Source organism: Piliocolobus tephrosceles, chromosome 6 (assembly GCF_002776525.5).
Source record: "Piliocolobus tephrosceles isolate RC106 chromosome 6, ASM277652v3, whole genome shotgun sequence".
Taxonomy (NCBI): domain Eukaryota; kingdom Metazoa; phylum Chordata; class Mammalia; order Primates; family Cercopithecidae; genus Piliocolobus; species Piliocolobus tephrosceles.
Window position 1 is genome coordinate 30,831,114 of NC_045439.1, and position 22,118 is coordinate 30,853,231.

Below are 22,118 nucleotides of genomic sequence, written 5' to 3' on the forward strand. Positions count from 1 at the left end.
AGTGCCCTAGGCCAGGTAACAGAAGTTGCAGCCAATGCCTGGGGCTATAGCAGTTGCTCTGCCAAAACCAGATCCTATATTTATTTGGAATGAAGGGTCTGGCCATCATTGTTTACGGTACCGTTTTGAGTCCAGCCTGAATTTAAGGACTTTCCAATGTGAAAGATCACTCAGAAAGTTAGTTTCTACACATATGGCAAACAGTTCAATGTGAAAAGACAACTGGGGAATTTAAGATGGGGTTCTGGTCCCACATACAACTTATCTACCTACCCCTGCCCTTCCAGAGTTCCAGTGGAAGAACAGAAAGAATATTTTCAAAAGAATGAAATGATATCAAAGCTAGAAAAAAGTAAAAGGAGTCAGAAAAGTCTAAAAGAGATCAGAGTGATCTTCTCAAGGAGGCTCCTGCAATTTTCCAAGCCTGTAGTCAACAAACATGAAGATCAGGGATCAGCCAAGGAATCAGAATCAGATAATTAACAAACAGCATTTGGAACAGTGAGGCCAGTAGACGTGTGGGTATAGAAATCTGATAGAGGAGAGTGGAACTTGAGGCTACTTTATCCCCAATACACACAAAAAGGAAAAGAAAGGTAGCTCTGCCCAAGCGGGAAATCACCAAAATCTTCCTCTACGTTCGCAATATGGCCCACACTATTTCGGCAAGGTGGAAGGGGCATGCTCCTCACCACGTCCACATAAAGCAAAGCCTGAGAGTCAACACATTTTGCCCTTATCTAAAATTCACAGTCAGCCTCTTCCAGGGAGAAGATATTAGGAAAAGAGTCCTACACAACCATGGTAGAAACCCAGACTAGCTGCCAGTTTCATTCAGTCTAGTCTTTTGTTCATAAATATGGTCCAACACGTAAGGATCATCAAAACTGAGAAAATCCAATAGCAGGGGAAAAGATAATCCTAATAAAATTCAAGGACAGAAGAGAACTTTTCAAAAATTTCCATTGGTATCCTCAGAAGGACAGGCAGGCAAATTGCATCCATTATGCAACAAAAGGTTGTTATTTGTAAATAAAAATAAAGCAAATCAGAATATGAGTTTCTGGAAATCAACCTGTGATATCCAATATAAAAATACAGTAGATGAATGAATAATAAAATGGATAAACCTCAACCTGTGATCTAGAAGATAAAGATGGGAAAATAATTAAAAATGAGAGAAAAGTTAACATGAAGGAAAGATCCAGAATGCCTCAAAAAAGAGTTCTTAAAGCAGAGACAAATAAGAGGATAGCTTTCCTTAAAGAAAAACACTAGTTTCCAGACTGAAAGTGCCTACCAAATGTCCAGGAGGAAGAATAAAAAGCAGGTCCACGCCTAAACACCGGTTAAATTTCAGAATCCCAAAATATGTCAGCAGCAGCAAATCCATATGGCTCTGCAGCAACTTACTTATTGCCTCCTTGCAGGAAAGAATTTGTCTGAGGGGCATAAGGCAGAGTGAGAGACCAAGTTTTAGAGCAGGAGTGAACATTTATTAAAAAGTTTTAGAGCAGGAATGAAAGGAAGTAAAGTACACGTGGAAGAGGGCCAAGCAGACAACTTGAGAGATCCAAGTGCCTGTTTGACCTTAGACTTGGGGTTTTATACGCTGGCATGCTTCTAGGGTTTTGCATCTCTCCTCCCTTGATTTTTCCGTGGGGTAAGCTGTCTGCATGTGCAGTGGCCTGCCAGCACTTGAGAGGGGCCTCATGCGCAGTGTGTTGGCTGCAGCTGTACACGTGCTCATTTGAAGTGTTTTTGCCTTACCAGTCGAGGGTTCCTAGAGGAAGGTCATATACCAGTTAAACTCCATCATTTTGCTTCTAACTGCAGATGCTTGAGCCTACCTGCCCAACTCCTGAGATCTTATTGTGAAATGGCTAATCACCAGCTTCAGGTGTTTTCTATTTGTTAGGAGCCTGCCTTTCCCTGGCATATGCTGCTACCAATTATTATTTTAGAGAAACCAGTTTAACAATTGCCTGACCATCACCTGATGATAACCTGACACTCCTTGGTGGTGGCGGGGGCCCTCTCATGCCTGGCTCATGTATGCCTAGCTACCTATCCTAACATTTCCCCCTTCCAGAGTTCAACAGTTTGTTTCCGCTGAGTTTAAATGTTTTACTCAACTTACAGATAAAATAAACTGAATCATAGTTACTGAAGAGACTCTGTTATAAATGTTTAAAACATAAACATAAAAACTAATCAAACAAATGTGCAAGGGAGGGTGGGACATGATGTAAATGCAATAAATGCCAAACTGGGAATTAACAAATACAATATAATGTCAATGAAAGAAACATAAATCAACTAAAGTTACTAACTACTATTATAAGTCTAGGGAGTGAGACCAGTAGGGATTTTATTTACCATGCATATGTATTCCATGTAAGAAAACTTTTAATGAGAATTTTGCAAAGAATCAAGATAATGATGGCTTTTGAAAAAAGAAGAGGAGAAATGAGAGGAAGAAGAGCAGAAAGAGGAAAGCAAGGAGGAGAAATGAGAAGCAGCAGCAATAGCAAAGAAGCCATATCAAATTGAGGTTCACTTGTTTGATAACCTTGAGAACAGAACCCACAGTTCTGCTCACAACAGTCGCTAAACACATATGCTACCAATTAATACTTGGTGTGTAGGAATTAACATCACAATATGCTAAAAGCAGAAAAGGTACCTCTTTTCTGCTGACACAACAGGTTGCCCTGCCCCAAAATCTGATCAAGTGTCATTTTAGTCATGGAGTAACTGCTGGTGCAGAAGATTCCTGCCAGTAAGGCCAACAAGTCAACTCATACCTACCCTCAACTCACTTCTGAATGCAGATTTAAGAAGAGCACACTCGCTCTTAATGAAATGGAACTATATTAGTAACCAATACAAAGGGTGAAGGAGGAAAGAACAAGTAAGGAAAGAGGTTTGCCATCTGCTGCATACTTACATTGTTGATCAGGTAGACGCCTCGCCCCCTAGAAGATGCCACTGGTTTTACTATCCAAGGTCCCCGGTCCTTCGAATATGAATCTGCTCAAAATATTGGGAGATAAAAAATGGAAGAAACAAAGAAAAAGAATGAACTTGAGTTTATTATATCAACTTTCAACAAGGGTTATCTACTCAGGGAACCCAAAAATCTTACAAATTTCTACGTGTTGGGCAGTAACTAAAATTACCTATATTTTTGGACTTGCCTTAAAAATAAAAATAGAAGGAGGGAAGAAGGGAAGGAGGGAGGAGAAAAGAGGACAGCAAAATCACCCCCATAATAATTTCTTCCACCATTTCCCCTCTTTCCTTTTTTTTTTTTTTTTTTTTTTTAAGGCAGGGTCTTGCTCTGTTGACCAGGCTGGAGTGCAGTGGTGCTTCCATAGCTTATTGCAGCCTCAACCTCTGGGGCTCAGTCCTCCCACCTCGGGCTCCTGAGTTAATGGGACTACAGGCATGGGCCACCATGCCCAGCTGATTGTTTTTAACTTTTTGTAGAGATGGGGGTTCTATGTTGCCCAAGCTGGTCTTGAAATCCTAACCTCAAGCGATCCTCCCACCTCAGCCTCCCAAAGCGCTGGAATTACAGGCAGAAGACACTATACCCAGCCTCCCCTCTTTCTTGAATGAAAAGATGAAAACAAAATAAGGCAAACATCTGGATGTTAGTCTATTACTGTCACAAAGAATCATCATGAATCCTTGAAATTCCTACCTCTGTTAAATAGAGGACCTCAGGCAAACAGTGTCAATGTAAGCCAAAATCTAGATCTTATAATACAGCTACTCTCCTTAAATAATTCCTCCGAGCTTATTAAAAAAAAAAAAAAAAAAAAAAATTCACCTTAAATCAAGCAATGTGCCAGTGGAGACAAAGGACAATCATTTACAAGGGATTAAAAGGTACCATGTGTCCTGTTCCTTTCCCAGGTTCAGCTTTACACTTTAAATCCCTTTGGATCATGAAAAGAGAAAGCAGACAACTGACACTAAGCGTCCCAGAGGCTTGCAAGTGGTCTGAGGAGAAGCAGCTCTGTCTTCCACTTAGGGAGTGTCAGAAGTCAGGGGAGAGAAGCAGGCTAGAGCTCTCAGTGCTGCTGATTCTCACATCCCAGACTGGAGAGGGAGCAGTGGTCCCAACTGTGCCTCTTCCACTTTTGATGAAATACGTCAGGTGGCAGCAGTCATTACTGTTTCAAAGCAGAGATGGGATGAAAGGTAAAAACAGAGAATTTTTTTTTTTTTTTTGGTATTTTTCTTCAATGAAAGAGGAGAGAAAGGGTAATGTGGGGAAATAAATCAAGCAAATGCAAATGTTTCTGAGCAGATCTCACAAAGACTTCCTTTTTCCAAATTGCCTAGGTTGCTGTGCGCCAAGATATCAGTTACCAGTTTATCTAGAATACAACAGTATAAACCTAAGAAAGTTCCCTATAGTTTCTGTTCCTCTGATTAGAGTTATTAAGAGGCAAGTCCTTTTCTAGGGCTCTAATATCAGAACAAGACTTTCAGACACTGGAGTCCTGAAGTTTTGCACACTTCCCTCTACACTGCATTTGGGCCTACACCAGGCAGGCCTTCAGAAGGAGCTCTCTAGGCTCAGCTCCTTTTCCCAGATGACTTGCCAGCAACTAGTCTCCTTTTCTTTCCTCTCCCTCTGACATGAGCCAGTCTCTTTAAGGCCTCCCAAACAAACTTGACTTTGTCAATGCCACAAACCATTTCAGCAGGAGGAAAGAAAGAGATCTTTTGTTCACTCTCCCCCATCTTCCTCTGCCTTTTTCCTTGATGCAGAATTAACAGAATTAGAAAAAATTTAATGTGCCGCACAGAATTTAAAACTCTGTGAGCAATTCTACTTCTAGAACTATATCCTCTAGTTCTACTCACACATGTGTAAAATATTGCATATATAAGATTTTCAATGCTGTGTTATAACAGCCAAATATTAATTAAATACACTATAATGCATCTGTATGAAGGGTCAGCAAACTATTTTTGTAAAAAGCCAGAGAACAAATATTTTAGGCTTTGCAGGCCATGCAGTTTCTGTGGCAGTTATCTAAGTCTGCAGTTGTAGCTTGAAAGTAGCCACAAACAATATGTAAACAAAGGGGTGTGGCTGTTTACATAAAATTTTATGTATGAACACTGAATTTCATATGATTTCTACACGCCACAAAATTTTATTCTTCTTTTGATTTCTTTCCAACCATTTAAAAACGGTCCTTAGCTTGTGGGACACACAAAAACTGGCAGAAGACCAATTTCACTCAAGGGATATAGTTTGTAGATATCGAATCTACACAATGGAATATTAAGCAGACACACAAAATAAGAATGTTATTAATGAAGTGATATGGAATGATCTTGAAGATAGCCCGTCAAATGAAAAAAGCAGACAGTGCAGGGCAATGTATGTTATATATGCCCATCTGTTTATATACGCATACAAGTTATTTGCTAGTAAATGCAAAGAATATCTCTAGAGAGCATGTAGAAAACTAGTAACACTGATCATCTCTGGGGAGGAAAACGGGTGACTGAGGAACAAGAGTAGAAAAGAGACTTTTCACTGATGATTGTTTTGGAATTTCTTTTGTACCATGGGAATATATTACCTTTCAAAAAGCATAATTTATATAATTTTGAAGTCCTGCTATAGAAGACATATTTATAGTTATATATGACAAAAAAATACATTTCCATAAAGTGAGGCCACTGAATATATGTATGTGTATTCAGTTTATGCGTTTTTTTTCACTTTGCTATTTTCCCCAGATACTGAGCAGACTGAACAGAATGCCTGAGCAAGAAGCTATTAATATTAAAACAAAACAAAAAATAACAAGTTTCCAAACGTCACTCATTCAATACCTCTAAGTATCTAATCTGTGTCTATCAGTTTGCTAGGTGTAGGGCGCATAGTGATAAAAAATATAGTCTCTACCGTCATGAAGATTAGACTAGCCGAGAAAACAGACATTGAACAAGTAATTACAGACAATGAGAGTTATAAAAAGGAAGTACAAGGTTCTACAGAAATGTCTAAGAAAACGACCAGGCTAGTTATTAACAGGCTCACTCACAACTGTAATCCCAGCACTTTGGGAGGCTGGGGCAGGAGGATCCCTTGAGGCCAGGAGTTCGAGACCAGGCTGGCCAACATAGCAAGACTGTTTCTATGGAAAATAAAAAAATTAGCCAGGCATGGTGGTGTGTGGCTGTGGTCCCAGCTACTTCTAAGGCTGAGGTGGGCAGATTACGTGAGCCCAGGAATTTGAGGAGACAGTGAGCTATGACTGCACTACAGCCTGGGTGAGAAAACAAGAACCTGGGGAGGAAGGGGAGGGAAGGTGAGGAGGGGAGGGGACTGGTATCACCCCATCTTCTTCTTTGTTGCTTCTTTCTTCCTTCTGCTTAGAAAGCCGTCCCCTTGACGGGAATGGCTAGAGTTGGCAAAAGATCTTTAGTCAGTGCCTTCAGGGTCACAGACCTCTAATTCTATTCTACTAAATACTGTAACTGGCAGTGATGGCACCAGGAGCCTAGATAGACCAGTGTACCATGTATTCCAACCCCTACACTCAAATTACTGAGAATAGTTTGGGGAGTACCCAGGCTTTCACATCTCTGGAGACAGTGATTGGTCTCTAGGCTATATCTTTACAGGTTTTCTTTTATTAGAACAGAAAGCTATAAATTCATGAGACCACCTTGGCTGTTGTCTCTAGTGTTTTTAGGCAATCCTCATGTCCAATCCTTATCAGGTCTCTTTCAAAGGCCCTGCAGGGGCTATTCCAACCGTCTTCTGCCTTTTTAGACACCCACCCATTGCTAGGCCCCTCACTCCTGGCACAAGACCTCATCAACCTGTTCACCAAGAAGGCTAGGAATTTGTAACACAAACCTATTTACCTGCTTTCCTCTTCATCTAAAATGTTATCTGGGTCATCAACTTAGCCTTATTCCTTCTCCTCTTTCAGGAGATACATGCCCACTTCTCTTTCTAATGCTCATCCTTCTACTTAGGTTCTTGATTTAACCCTCTCCTGCCTCCTCTGAGACCTCATTCCCTTGTTCCTCTTCAATCTCCCTTTCCTCTCTGATTCTCTGTGTGCTGCTTCTTTTTTTCTCTCCCTTAGTAATCACATCCATCTCCATACCTGCAGCTTCCAGAAACTACATCTCTGGCCAGAACTCAAAGCTGCTCTTACAACTGCCTATAAAGCACACTACCTGGATGCCCCATCGAAATCCAAATCCATCCCTTGTCCAAAACGTAACATTCCTCTTCCCCTTTAACAGCTCCTCCTTTGCCTTCCTGGTTACATTCCCTGGTTAAAAACCCAATGGTCTTCCTAGCTTCTCATACTCAAACCTTAGGATGCCTCTTTGATCCCTGCCTCACTTCCCATACACAGGCAGTAATGTTTGTTCTCGCACTCTACTCATACCTATCCATTTTATCCACATCACTGCAGTAACCTTCAAAGAGACCACCATTTTCTTTTCTCTGCTTCTGCTGACTCATTTCACATAGTTATTTTTCTAAAGGCCAGTCTGTTTATGGTGTCCCTTTCCTTCCAAAAAAATTTTCCATTGCCCACACTCAAGCACTGGAGGGCCAGAACATAATACTATTAATTAGTATTATTTTAACTAATACTAATTAATAGTAGTTATTAATAACATAACTACAACTTTAGTTAGTAAACATAACATACTAAAAGTAAAATAGTAAAACATAGTAAAAACATAGTAGTATTAATATAGTTAGTAAACATAACTACCACTAATAATACAAACATAGCCGGAAATAGGAAATAGTATTAAACATTTATCAAGCCACCCCTATCAGGCACCATCCCAAGTGCTTTCCACATACTAACCTACTTAAATATCTTGACAACATTATAAGATCAGCACCAGCAATACTCCTATTTTATAGATGCGGACATTAAGGCCCACAGAAGTCGGAGTAACTTGGCTAAAGTCACATAGCAAAAATTTTCTTAACTACAGATTTGCAGCTTTGAGTGCATTGAAGCTCGAAGTTCATTCATTCAATCAGAGCTCTATGTGACCCACTGCAGAGCCATCTGTGGGCAGACAATGAATCGCCAACCAATAGTCCCAGCCAGAGCAACAAATGCTATTAGGTAAATGGTGAAGCAGGCGTTCCTGATGAACTGCTGGTCTCCTCTGCCAAAAGATGGAACAACTCACTAGGTGACCCAGAGAGACTGGCAAGCCTAACAGGTTTAAAGAATCAAAAGTCAGGAAGTCTAGAGATAACTCTCTCTTTTCCCCATGCTACTTCGTCTATCCATAAAACCGAAATAGTCTCTTTCTTGGACTTCTTGGGAGGAAAACTGTCCTCTCTGTGCGTCTCACCTGATGTTCCTCATGGGAGAAGTGACTTCTCTCACACTGGTGCTACTGGGGAATGGTCACTGCATGCACGCTGCCCAGTGCCATTAGCAATGAAGCACAGTGATGAAGAGCATGGCCTCGGAAGCCAAACTGCCAGTTTGAACCCTAACTCTATCATTTGCAAACTGCATAACTCACGGAAAGTTTCTTAACCAAACTGTACCTTAGTCGCCTCATCTATAATACTACCAGAGTAGAGGTGCCAATTAAAAGAGTGCCTACCAGAAAGGAAACATTCAGTAAGTATTAGTTATTACCACTGTAATTTGGACTTTCACAAGAGACCTGCCTCACATCTCATCTGTACTCATGCTGCTTCTGTGCACTAAGCCTAGTGAGTCAGGCTCTGCCCCTGTGGAGGAAAGCCTGAAACCAGCCCAGTGCCTCTGCCTGGCCTGGGTGGGTAAGTTCACAATGAAATTTCAAAGAAATAAGAAGCCCATTTTAGATCTGGATCCAGGCCGTGTGTTTCTGTATCACTTTACCAGCCATACGGCTGACCCTTAGATGCCCCATGTGTATTTTTTTTTATTAGTCTGAACTCAAAGGGGAGAGAATGTGACTAACTTGTAGCTCCAAACCCTAACATCCAAAGATATGTGATATCTCTACTCCCAAAGAACATAAATTACACAAGACTAGAAATCGAGGCTGAAAGAATGTTTCTTAAATGGCAAGGGAAAAAGGGATACCGAAAAGGAAGCATGTATAATTCATATGCAGGAATATAAAGTATCCTCACAGGCCAGGCGTGGTGGATCATGCCTGTCATCTCAGAGTTTTGCGAAGCCAAGAGGGGAGGATTCTTTGAGCCCAGGTGTTCAAGACCAGCCTGGGCAAGAGAGTGAGATCCCATCTCTACAAAAAATTTAAAAATTAGCTGAGCCTGGTGCTACATGCCTGTATTCCCAGCTACTTGGGAGGCTGAGGAGGAAGGATCACTTGAGCCCAGAAAGCAAAGAGTGCAGTGAGCCATGATCATGCCACTGCAGTCCTGGGCTATAGAGGGAGACTCTCTCTCTAAAAAAAAAAAAACAAAAAAAATCCTTACATAGGCACTAAGTCATCAATGGAGAAAAGGGACATCAAGCAAAAATACGTAAGGGGCATGCTTATATGATGCCAACGTGTCCTTACATAAATGATACTGACAAGTTTACTGAGCATATCAGAATAAAAATAGTTTTTAAAGTTATCTCTGCAACTGTTTTACTAAAGAGTCACAGTTGTCTAAGGATTTGGAAAGCCCTGATTGGTTGACACCTTGAGGCGGCTTTTGGGGTAAATATTCCCCAGGTTCAGTTGCTGGGGACTGGGGCATTCTCTGTCAAGCACTTACTACAAAATTCCGCGTACTCAGCTGGCAGGAGGAAGGTCTGGGGGAGGATGTGAAAAGCCTTGAATCCATGTGTATGCTGCATTCGAATAATGTTTTTGTACAGTCGGTCCTTCCGGGTAAGTTCATAAGACCTAAAAAATCAAGTAAGTATTTCCATTCAGTAAACCATGACGCAGAATTTTCCTGCGTTACCACATTCTAAAGAGTTATAGTTCACAGTCTTAGACCAGTTAGTGAAGACAGTATTATATCCTAAACATATCACTGTTAATCCAAAGGCTTATTAATCATTTTTATCAAATGGGTTTTTTGGTCAGATTTTTTTCATTAAGATAAAATCTCCACACCATAAAATTTGCCCTTTTTAACGTGTAATTCTATGAGTTTGGACAAACACATACAATTATGTAATCATCACCACAATCAAGATAAACAACAGTTTCAACATCCCAAAAAGTTACCTTAAGTCCCCCTGTAGCGGACCCTCTCAATCACCTCCAGCCCCTGGGAAAACATTGATTTGTTTTCTGTCCTTATAATTTTGCCTTTTCCAGAAAGTCAAATAAGTGGAATCAGACAGTGTGTATCCTTTTGAGACTAGCTTCTTTCACAGAGCACAACTCATTTGAAATTTATCATTGTTGTTGTATGTATCAGTATTCTGTCCCTTTTCTTGCTCAGTAGTAATCCACTGTATAGATGTACCACAGTTATCCATTCACCAGTTGAAGGCATTTGTTGGGCTGTTTAGTTTTTGGAGATTATGAACAAGGTTGCTATAAAGCATTTCCATATGGATTTTTATATGAATGTACGTTTTTGTAAGTTTTACTGTAAACATAAGTTTTTATTTCTTTAGAAGTAGGACCGCTTCGTTGTTCAGTAAGTTGTTTTAGTTATTTATTGTTGTACAACAAATTACCTTAAAATACAGCAGCTTAAAATAACGATAAATATTTATGACCTCATAGTTTCTGGGGCCAGGAATGTGGGAGTGAGAGAGCTAGGTAGTTCTGTCCCAAGGTCCTTTATGAGGTTACAGTCAAGATACTGGCCAGCACTGCAGTCATCAGGCTCAATAGCGGATGGAAAACCCAACTTCCAGATGGCTCATCACTCATATGGGGCTGCCTGCCTGCAGGAGGCCTCAGTTCCTCCCCACATGAACCTTTACATAAGGCCAAGTGCCTTCAAGATGTGATAACTGGTTTCTCCCAAATCAAGTGATCCAAGAAAGTGAGCAAGAAGCTGTAATGTCTTTTACAATCTAGTCTCAGAAGTGACAGTCACTTCTGTCATATTCCACTAGTTAGAGGCAAGTCACTAAATCCAGTCAACACTCAAGAACAGAAAAATTAAGCTCAGCCTTTTGAAAGCAATGCCCAAGAATTTATGGACACATTTTACAATCACCACACAAGTATATGTTAAACTTTATAATAAACTGCCAAATGTTATTCTGAGGATATTGGAAAAACAAGCTCCATTTCTCCTGCTATATTCTGAGATACTGAGGAAAAACCAGAGCGTTTTTCCTACTCTGTAATCTCAATTCAACATAATCACTCAACACTTTAGACACCAAATGTGTGGGAGTTGCCCCACACACAAAGCAAGCAATCTTGCAGTGGGTGTCCTCTAATTCAACTCAATTTTGACCCTACCTACCTGGAGACAGTGTCAGTTCCCATAAGTTGAAGGCTCAGTCCCACAACACTGCCTCCTACTTCCAATGCCAATAGCAAGCCCCAAGTTGTTTTACCTGTGCTTCTAACCACCTGGCTGTAAATAGGGGTCCCTACAACTCCCTCTTTGGGTTCAATTAATTTGTTAGAGCAGCTCACAGAACTCAGAGCAACACTTATGTTTACTGGTTTATTTAAAAAGATATTACAAAGGATATAGAGGAAGAGATGCACAGGGCGAGGTATGAGAAAAGAGGCGCAGAACCTCTATGTGTACTCCGGGCACACTACTGGCCAAGAATCTCCATGTGTTCTGTTACCCAGAAGCTCTCCAAACCCAGTCCTTTGGGGGTTTTACAGAAGCTTCATTACACAAGCATAATTGATTGGGCACTGGTGACTAATTTAGCTTTCAGCCCCTCTTTCCTTCCTGGAGGCTGAGGGGTGGGCTGGAAGTCCTAAACCTCTAATCACGCCTTGGTCTTTTCTTGTAACCAGTTCCCATCCTGAAGCTACCTAGGGACTGCCAGGCACCAGTTAAGTCATTAGTATATAAAAGGACACTTCTCACTCTGGAGATTCCAAGGAGTCAAGAAGTTATATGTCAGAAAACACGAGGAAGACTAACTACATATTTCACAAGATCACAGTTATCCAGAGTGGCTATACCACTCTGCATTCCCGCCAGCAAAAGTGTTCCAGTTGCCATGCATCCTAGCCCACACTCGGTGTCTTCTGGTTTTTGTTTTTGGCCATTCTAATGGGTATATTGATACTTTGTATAGTTTTAATTTGTATTCCATTAATTACTAATGCTATTGAGCATTTTTCATGAGCATCTTTTATTTGCCATCCCTGTATCTTCTTTGGTGAGGCATCCATTCAGATATTTTACCCATTTTGAAAAATAAGTTGTTTGTTTCCTTATGATTGAGTTTTAAGAGTTTGTTATATATCCTGGACACAAATTCTTTATCAGTTACGTGTTCTGCAAATATTTTCTCCAGTCCATAGCTTGTTTTTTCATTTTATTAACAGTGTCTTTCAAACAGCAGATATTTTTAATTTTAAAAAAGTCAAATTTATCAATTTTTTCCTTTTATGACTGTGCTTCTAATGCTGTATCTAGGAATCCTTTGTCTAACACAAGACTGCAAAGGTCTTCTCTACTCTATGTTTTCTTCTATAAGTTTTACAGTTTATGTTTTATTTTTAGGTCTATGACCCTTATTTCAAATGGGTTTTTAAAAATTGATTCACAAGTATAAAAATCTATTCTAAAGCAGATTTCAAATATAAGTAAACAACAAAAAAAAAGTTTGACTGTTGATAAATATATCCAAAATTTCAGGTTATAAAAACCGAACCTGTGAAAGAAATTCCAGCTCCAAAAGCTTCAACAGAGTCTGTACTATTCACTATTATAAATCATTATAAAATATTTTAGGAACCCTGTGTGTTTTACTTTAATGGATTATTTAATTCATGATTCTCTAATAGTATAAAAACATTTGGATTAATCAGGTAGTGAAAAAAACACCAGTACTCCAACGAAAAGCAAGCTCGCAGACCAAAGCATTCTGGAAGTTTTTATACCACAGGTATCTACAGATGTGACCTTCTGAGAAACATAACATGACAAAAAAAATTCTGAGTTAATTCTAAGTAGAATGTAAATTGAGAAAGATTAACTACTAAAACATCAGAATTTCTGAGATGCTTTCTTAATTTGTTTTTACGGGGAAAAGCATTTAGCATATTTTTAAAAAAGGACTGTCCAGGAAAATCAAACACATGGTTATCTAATTCATATTGGTAAATCTATTGCCGTACCAATAACTGTCCAACCTCTCATGTAACTATGTGGAACTCATATCATCACTAGCACCATGGGCCTGAAATGACCCTCCTGGATGGGATGCAAGACAAGCCTTAACTTTAGAGTATAATGATCCTATTACAGTAAAGACCCAGGTTAGGAACCCCGTTGAGAACTTAACTACATCACTGAGAGATGGATATAGAAGAGGCAAAGTTATAAAGAAAATCAGGAAAATTAGCACCTTAAAACCAGGGTAGTAATTACTATTATATCAGGGGTACATTCTTGTGTACAGTACTCCAAAAAGGCACTTTGGTTAGCCTCGACTGGACTCACTGGTCTATGATTTGTTCCACTCCTTCAAAATCAACTAAGAACCTTTGTGGTAATCATTAAAAACTTATTCAACCTGTTCCACAGTTCAGATTCCTTTCTATGATTTCAAAAACTGCTTTGTCAAATTAGGTACCACAAACATTTCTTTCTTATCTATGGCCCTCTTCTGAAATCCAGAGCAGAGGTACTCAATTTTTAGTGCACATAAGAATCACCTAGGGAACTTCCTAAAAAATGCATGTGAGACCCAGGTCTCACCTCTCAAAATTCTGGGATGAAGCCCAGGATTCTGCATTTTAAACAAGTACCCCAGAAGATTCTGATACAGACAGTCCAGGACCCACACTAACCGCTGATTTAATCTACAACAGTAATTTCCTAACTTCCCCGTTACAAATTACCTCAATGCTTTTTAAATATATAGCTTTCCAGGTACATATTTACCTGGAAAGGTAAGGTACCTAGAAAGTGCTTAAATATACACCTTCTCTGGAGATGGTAAATTCCATGAATCTGCAATGGGACCTGAGAATGTATATTTTGCAAATGTACCCTAGGTAATTCTTATCATTAGAGAATTAGAAACACTGAACCAGAGGGTAAGGAAAAGAATGCATTCTCCTACAGATGCCCCACATCAGTGGTTTTCAAACTTCTTTGCTTGGTACATCCTAGAAGAATTTGGGGAAACTATATATCCTCTTGCATGTTTAAGCTGACATGTAAAATTTTTCATCATAAATTTAAATTGTTCCAAATAACCTGATGAATGATAGATATTACATTAAGACAAACTTATAACACCAACCTTTCTTTTTCTTTTTTTTTTTTTTTTTTTAGAGACAGGGTCTCTCTGTCTTGCCCAGGCTGGAGTGCAGTGGCACAATCATAGCTCACTGAAGCCCTGACCACCCCAAACTCAGGTGATCCTCCCACCTCAGCATCCCAAGTTGCTAGGCACATGCCACCATGCCCAGCTAAAATTTTTTTTTTTTTTAGAGCCATGGTTTTGCTGTGTTGCCCAGGCTGGTCTCCCAAGGGCTCAAGCAATCCGCCTGCCTCAGCCTCCCAAAGTGCTGGGGTCACAGACACGAGCCGCCGCACCCAGCCAACACCACACTTTTAAGTATACTGAAGGGAACCCAAATAACATAAAGACTCAATACCTCATTTTTTAAATGTCATTAAAGGAAAAGCTTTCTGTCAGTAAAATTTTCACTTTTTAAAATATGCTTTTTAATGAAGTTAACATATGTACAGAAAAGTATACAAAGTACAAGGCAGGGCATACTGAATTTTGACAAAGTGAACACACCTGTGTAACCACCACTCAGGTTGTGTATAGAACATTCCCAGCATGCCAGAAAAGCCTCCCTTAGACCACACAGACACTATCCTCCAGTCACTCTTAATTCTTCCATTTCATTTCCCACAAACAACAGGTTAGCCTAACATATTTAATACTTGTCTTTTACATCATATCATACCTTCTCTACAGCAAAATTACACATAGGAATTGAAATATAATATTTTTAATTCCCTGTGATCATAAGGCTATAACTGTTTATATATACATAACTGATTATCATTGCAAGTATTGTAGTATATACAATTCATCCAAACACCAATGACACTCAATTCTGTGAACTCCTTCCTAATTATACATCAAAAATCACAAAATGATCAGTCATTAAAATTATGTTTAATGATCTATCAGCTAATAGCTAGATTATATCATCCTTCAATTATTTTAAAAACAAAGAAATAGAAACTACCATCATGCAAAAAGGATTTGTTATGCTGTTACTAGAATTCAATTAGACACCAATTTTTTTCTACCTTTCTTTGGAACCCTGAAAATTTCTACACCTAAGGACAACATACCAGACTAAGATTCTAGGTGAGCCATTCTTTAATAAAAGTGAAAAAACAGTAACTGTGAAGGGGAAGTAAGAAATGCAAACCCATCATCATGAGGTACTCCCAAGCAGCTCAATTTTAGGAAAGAGAATCACAAACTATCTCCTTTAAAACCATCCATGTCTACATAGCCCTTAGAAAGTATTCACGCATGCTCAGGGATATGAACACAACAGTTTGATTTGCAGAGTGCTGTTCTGTACCAGAAAAATTTCTTCTGGCCAGGCGTGGTGGCTCATGCCTATAATCCTAGCACTTTGGGAGGCCAAGGCGGGCAGATCATTTGAGGTCAGGAGTTTGAGACCAGCCTGGCCAACGTGGTGAAACCTTGTCTCTCCCAAAACTACAAAAATTAGCCAGGCATGGTGGTGCAAGCTTGTAATCCCAGCTACTGGGGAGGCTGAGGCAGGAGAATTGCTTGAACTCAGGAGGCAGAGGTTGCAGTGAGCCAAGATCATGCCACTGCACTCCTGCCTGGGTGACAGAGCGATACTCATCTCAAAAAAAAAAAAAGTCTTCTTCTACTTCATTTTCTTCTCCCTCTTCTTTAAGGACATTAATTACCTCTGCTGGCTACATGCCCCAACGTCATGTACCTTTAAATGAAGCAAAGCAGCTACAAAGAGCATTACCTGGGAAAGTGATTAACTTTTTGTGCTTCAGAGAGGGTGCGCAGTAAGAAGGGCTTCAGGTGGGATCCTGTCCACATTAGGTTATAGTCAGTGCTGCTTGGGTGAACCTGAGGGCAGACAGAAAAACAACAGGCAAAAAAACATCAGACATACCCCTTCTCCAGGAAAAGCAATGGCAGAAAAAGCCACAGTGATTTTTTCATCCTTAGTGTACTCATGGGGGTGGCCCAATTAGTACATGAGCCTAGTGAGACAAAAGCAGTGTATTGCAGAACAAGTTTAAAGAATAGAAGGGTTGGGCAAATCCCAGATGCAGTAACCAAAATAAATTAACCCTTCTATAGAAGTCCATGATGTCTCTTAATATTCTTGTATTTCTTTCTCAGGCTGTCCTTATCCTTGCAGATACTGAGTATGAAGTGCTGATCAGAGATAAACTTTATAGGAGTACACCAACTTAGAATTCACGCATTCATCCATTAAAATTCTTTGGTCCATTAATTCAACAATGAGGCACCATGTTAAGTGCTAGAAATAAAACAGCAACAAGACAGGATACAAACTGGTATCAGAACTTCCTTCATGGCCAAGTGTGGTGGCTCATGCCTGTAATCTCAGCACTTTGGGAGGCCGAGGTGGGAGGATCATGTGAGCTCAGGAGTTTGAGACTAGACTAGCAACACAGTAAGACCCTGTGTCTACAAAATAAAAATTTTTTTTAATTAGCCAGGAGTGGTGCCATGCACCTGTAGTACCAACTACTTGGGCGGCTGAGGCAGGAGAATCACTTGAGCCCAGGAGTTCAAGGCTACAGTGAGCTATGATCATGCCACTGTTCCCCTGCCTGGGTAACTCAGTGAGACTCTGTCTCTAAAAATAAAAAATTTTAAAAAAAAGAACTTCCTCAAAATGTCTCTTACAAATCTCAAGCAAGGAACCAGACTTTTATCAATTGTCACAAAGTATCTATGGTGGAAGTCTGTTCAGCCTTTTTGCCTGTCCTTTTTGATGTTAACATTCCAACCTTCCAACTTTCTTTGGAGAATGACTTACTCCCTGATTTTCAAGAACCTGCCAATCACCCACCCATCCCCTCCCACAAGGAGTGGATCCAAACCCAAGCTAGGCCAATCATTCTATCTCCAGAATGTGATTTTTGAGCAAGGAAAGGCAAAAGGACAATGAATGGAGTCCAGCCATGTGAATGGCAGTGACTTGAGAAGATGATCTTCAAGATTCCTGTTCCTAGATCCCTGGGGCTGTCCTGGTCTCTCTCCTTCCAAATGGCTGCCTTTTCAGCTTTTTCTCTGATTCTGCTGGTCCCCTCTGTACACCATTCTGAAAAATCCCTTTTGGTTTTTTGTTTGTTTGTTTGTTTGTTTGTTTGTTTTTTGAGACAGAGTCTCACTCTGTCGCCCAGGCTGGAGTGCAGTGGCGTGATCTCGGCTCACTGCAACCTCCACCTCCCAAGTTCAAGCGATTCTCCTGCCTCAGGCTCCTGAGTAGCTGGGACTACAGATGCACGCCACCATGTCCAGCTAATTTTTGTAGTTTTAGTAGAGACAGGGTTTCACCATGTTGGCCAGGATGGTCTCAATCTCCTGATCTCATGATCCACCCGCCATTTCAAGTTAAACAAAGTCCATTTCAGTTGCCTGCAAGCAAAGAACCTTAACTGGGTATCAGACAATTCCTTATAGGCAACTGTGCCCCTAGCCGAAGCCCAAGAACAAGCAAGAAAAAAAATTTTTCTAAAATCATCTGGAAACATTTTCCATGTATCGCAAGCAGAAACTAGTAAAGCCACTCTGAAATTCAATCTGAGTTATGGATCATCACTAAGCATTGGTCCCATGTAATTCCTAGAGTTGGCCCTGTTAGCTGGTAAAGTCAGTTAGGTAGCTAGGATTTTCAGCTTATGAGGAGATCAGGTGAGGTAGTAAAAATAAACTTACTTCATGAAATCCATGTGCTGTCAGAATGCTGCGTACTAGGCGACTGTCCGTTCGTACAATCTTATAAGACAAATGATAACGTTCTAAAGAAAACCAGAATCAAGTTCAGTAACTAGAAAGTTCATTGTAAAAACAAAAATAAACTGTAACATGGTGGCTTAACTCACTCAATAACATTACATGCTACCATTAAAACGATTACAAGTAAGTTGAGCATATTTTGGACCATGAGTTCTTAAAATGAGACTCACTGGAGGTCATTAGACATGGATGGGGGAAAAAAATCGCACCTTGGTTTTCACTAGTTTCTAGATGAAATTTAACAATGGCTTCAATTAGGATTTTAAGCAACAAAACAGGCAGTATTAACATTTTCTGTGACCCTGCCACCAATAGACATCAGATATTTTAATATTATTTTAGTTATAATTATCTCAAAATATCACTTATTCTCATAGTATTTAAAAATTATAGTAGTTAATAGACGTTCACTAGATTGTGCTATTTAATACACTAATAAAAAAGCACGTCACAATTTCTTAAAAAGTATTTTAATTACTGTATTTCAACACAATGTATTTCCTTTGTAATTATTTACTTTTTTAAAATCTATTTTAAAATATTCTTCTGCGAAGAGGCCCATAGGCTTCTCCAGACTGCCAAAGGGATCTATTGTACCAAAAAGGTTAAAAACCCCTGCTCTAGATAGCCCTCTGTATCCTCTAATGCTGATTACCAGTACATCTTAGACCAGAGGTTAGAAACTGGAAGCCCAAGGATGAAATTCAGCCTGTAGACATGGTTGGTTTGTTTCTCATGGTGCTCTAAAAACAAAATTGAATTCATTGTTTAGCTTCTGAAATGAAAAGAATTCATATAAAACTCTAGATTTCTAGGCTTCTCTTAAAAAACCTGGAAACCTGGGCTTTCTTCTCTCCAGTGGCAAGAATCAGCTGCAGAACTGCAACTGCCCCATTCGGGTCAGGCCACACTCTTCAGTTCAGCACAGGACCTGGCCTGCTTCACTCAATCACATTTCCTGCCAGGGCCAAGTAAGCGTTTGTGCTTGTGACCACTACGGGAGAGGAAAGTCTGAAACCATGTGAGATTTCAATATATTTACTCTGGACCACTGAATTAGATCTCTTTCTATGCACCACTACTAACTGAAAAAGTTAGCTAAGAATTCTGCAGAAGAATTTTTTTAGAGGACTTCATATTGAACGATTCCTGAATTGAACAATTCTGAATGATACAGACACTCATGGACAGACTCTAGAACAATATTCGGCCTCTACAGTCAAAGACAACAATTTCCTTTTCAAGTTTATGTGAAGATATTCATAAATCTCTGCTGCTACTTACTCAGCACTGGCAGGAACACCATGCAAAGCAGACACAGGAGGATTAACATTTAAAATGTCAGTCGCTTCGTTCTTTTCATTCTTGTGGCAAACTTTCAAAGTCAAGTAACAGTGTTATCCCAATGATCAGTCACTATTACTTTGTCTTTGCAGTATCATTATAAGAAGCACTGCAGAATCATGTGGGAATAACAAGATAGGCTTAGAATATCTTCCAATGTCAAAAAAGGGAAATACTCAAAATCTGATTAGGGACATGTCACTAAGAGCTTAAAAAGGCTCTCGAGGGCCAAGTTTAAGACAATTTGAACATAAAAATGAATAGTGACAGAGATGGATTATAATGTACTTATAAAAGAATCCATGTATTCACACTGATAAGGAGTTGAGAGGGAATATGGGTTTTCTTTCGCTGCTGTGACAAATTACGACACATTTGTTGTTGTAAGGCAAATTTATTGTCTTACAGCTCTGTACATCAGAAGTCGAACACAGGTCTCACCAGGCTAAAACCAAGGAATTGGCAGAGCTATGTTCCTTTCTGTGGGCTTTCCTTCCCTTTTCCATTCCTTGTCTTATGGCTTATGGTCCCCTTCCTCTATCTTTAAAGTCAACCATGGTTGGGTGTAGTCTTTTTCACATCACGACACTCTGGCCTCTTCTACTTCCTTCTCCCACTTTAAAAAACTCTTGTGATTACACTGGACCCAGTTGGATAGTCCAGGATAATCTCCTTATCTTAAGGTCAGTTGATTAGCAACTTTAATTCCATCTACAATCTTAATTCACCCTATGCCATGTAAGATAACATATTCACAAATTCTGGAAATTAGAAGGTAGACATCTTTAAGGGACCATTATTCTGCCTACCACACAAGAGAAAGCTATTATTTACAGAGAATCCAGCTAATAAATGTAGAAGGAAAGATAGAAATGAAAAATCACCATTTTACAAAAACTGTAAGAGTAAATGATTCAAATAAGAATCAGTGGATACCAATAGGGAGAGGCTATTAGGGAATAGGACACGCATACAGCTCAAAATATCTTACCAGAGGATGCTTATAACAAAGGGGAAAGGCACCTTTACAATGAAGCCATCTGGTGAACACAGTCTTAACCAAATGATCAAATGTGCCATCACCAATACTGCAAAATAATGGCATCACATACTTCCAAATGTTATACACTGGGTGATACGGTTTCACTAAGCAATATTCCTACAGATTTTTAAAAATCTGAATTTAAACATGTAGGAACCATCAAACATGAATAATAATCAAATTTAAGGATATCCGTAAAACAATCAGTCTAAAATATTTTAAAATGTCAATGTCACGGAAGACAAAAAAAAAAAAGTCAAGGAAATGGCTGTACAGTAGACTAAAGAAATATGACAACAAAATGTAATATTTGATTGGATCCTGAATAGAAAAACAAAAAACCACTATAGAAGACTAAATTGAAACAAAGGGGAAATCTGCATAGATTAGATCTATGGATTAGATAATAATATTTTGTCAGTGACAGATCATTGTGCTTGTATAGAATATGCCCTTATTCTCAGGAGTCACAAGCTGAATAATGTATTAGGGCATGCAATATTTTACTAATTCTCAAATGCTTCAGAAAGAGAGAAGCAAATATGGCAAAATGTAAGTAATTGGTGATTCTAGGGAAAGACTATATGCATTCATTGTACTATTTTTGTAACTTGTCTGAAGGTTTTTAATGTTTCTAAATAAAATGTGTACAAAACTGAAAAACTATCTGGTCCTTTCACTGTGATAACCATGATCACTAACATCATTTTTGCACATGAAAAGTCAAAGCATTGTATCAGCCACACAGTGACTGCTAGAAATAAGGACTGAACCCAATTCTGTGCATGTTCTGCAGTGCTTGCCCCTCAGCGCCCAGCCACAGGGGAGGTGATCAGTAAGGTGTGTGAGAAAATAGAGAACAGTTACATGGGGAATGAGAGACAAGGGGGAATAATAACACATCTAGGCATGGTGGCTCAGGCCTGTAATCCCAGTACGATGGGAGGCTAGAGCTGGAGGACTACTTGAGACCAGGAGTTCAAGATCAGCCAGGGCAACACAGCAAGACCTTGTCACTACCAAAAAAAAAATTTTTTTTTAATTAGCCAGGTGGAGGGGTGGGCACCTATAGTCTTAGCTACTCAGGAGGCTGAGGTAGGAGGACTGCTTGAGCCCAAGAGTTCAAAGTTACAGTGAGCTATGATCACACCATTGCACTCCAGCCCAGGTGGCAGAGCAAGACCCTGTCTCTTAAAAAAAGAGAGAGAGACTAGCCTGGGAAACATGGTGAAACTCCATCTCTATTAAAAATACAAAATTTAGCTGGGCATGGTGGTGTGCACCTATAGTCCCAGCTACTCGGGAGGCTGAGGCAGGAGGATCACCTGAGCCTTGAAAGGTTGAGGCTGCAGTGAGTCATGATCAGGCCACCGCACTCCAGCCTGAGTGACACAGTGAGACCCTGTCTCAAAAAAAAAAAAAAGAGAAAGAGAGAGAGAAAGAGAATAAGTATGCCTCTAGAGTCAAACTAGGGTTCAAACCCTGGTTCTACTTCTTCCCTGTAGCCTTCAATAAATTGTTTAATTTCTCTA

At 39.7% G+C, this 22,118-nt stretch overlaps 1 protein-coding gene across 11 annotated transcripts in view; it reads right to left on the reverse strand.

Annotated features, from left to right (window-relative positions):
- Positions 1-22,118, reverse strand: part of TTLL5 (tubulin tyrosine ligase like 5) — a 301,096-nt gene that overhangs the window by 262,908 nt on the left and 16,070 nt on the right. For all 11 annotated transcript variants that reach the window (XM_023184491.2, XM_023184480.2, XM_023184475.2 and 8 more), the window contains exons 4-7: positions 18,120-18,202; positions 16,165-16,271; positions 9,770-9,900; positions 2,951-3,033 (exon numbers count right to left, since the gene is read on the reverse strand). In XM_023184491.2, coding sequence (XP_023040259.2) covers positions 2,951-3,033; positions 9,770-9,900; positions 16,165-16,271; positions 18,120-18,202 — 404 coding nt within the window. The remainder of the gene's footprint in view (positions 1-2,950; positions 3,034-9,769; positions 9,901-16,164; positions 16,272-18,119; positions 18,203-22,118) is intronic.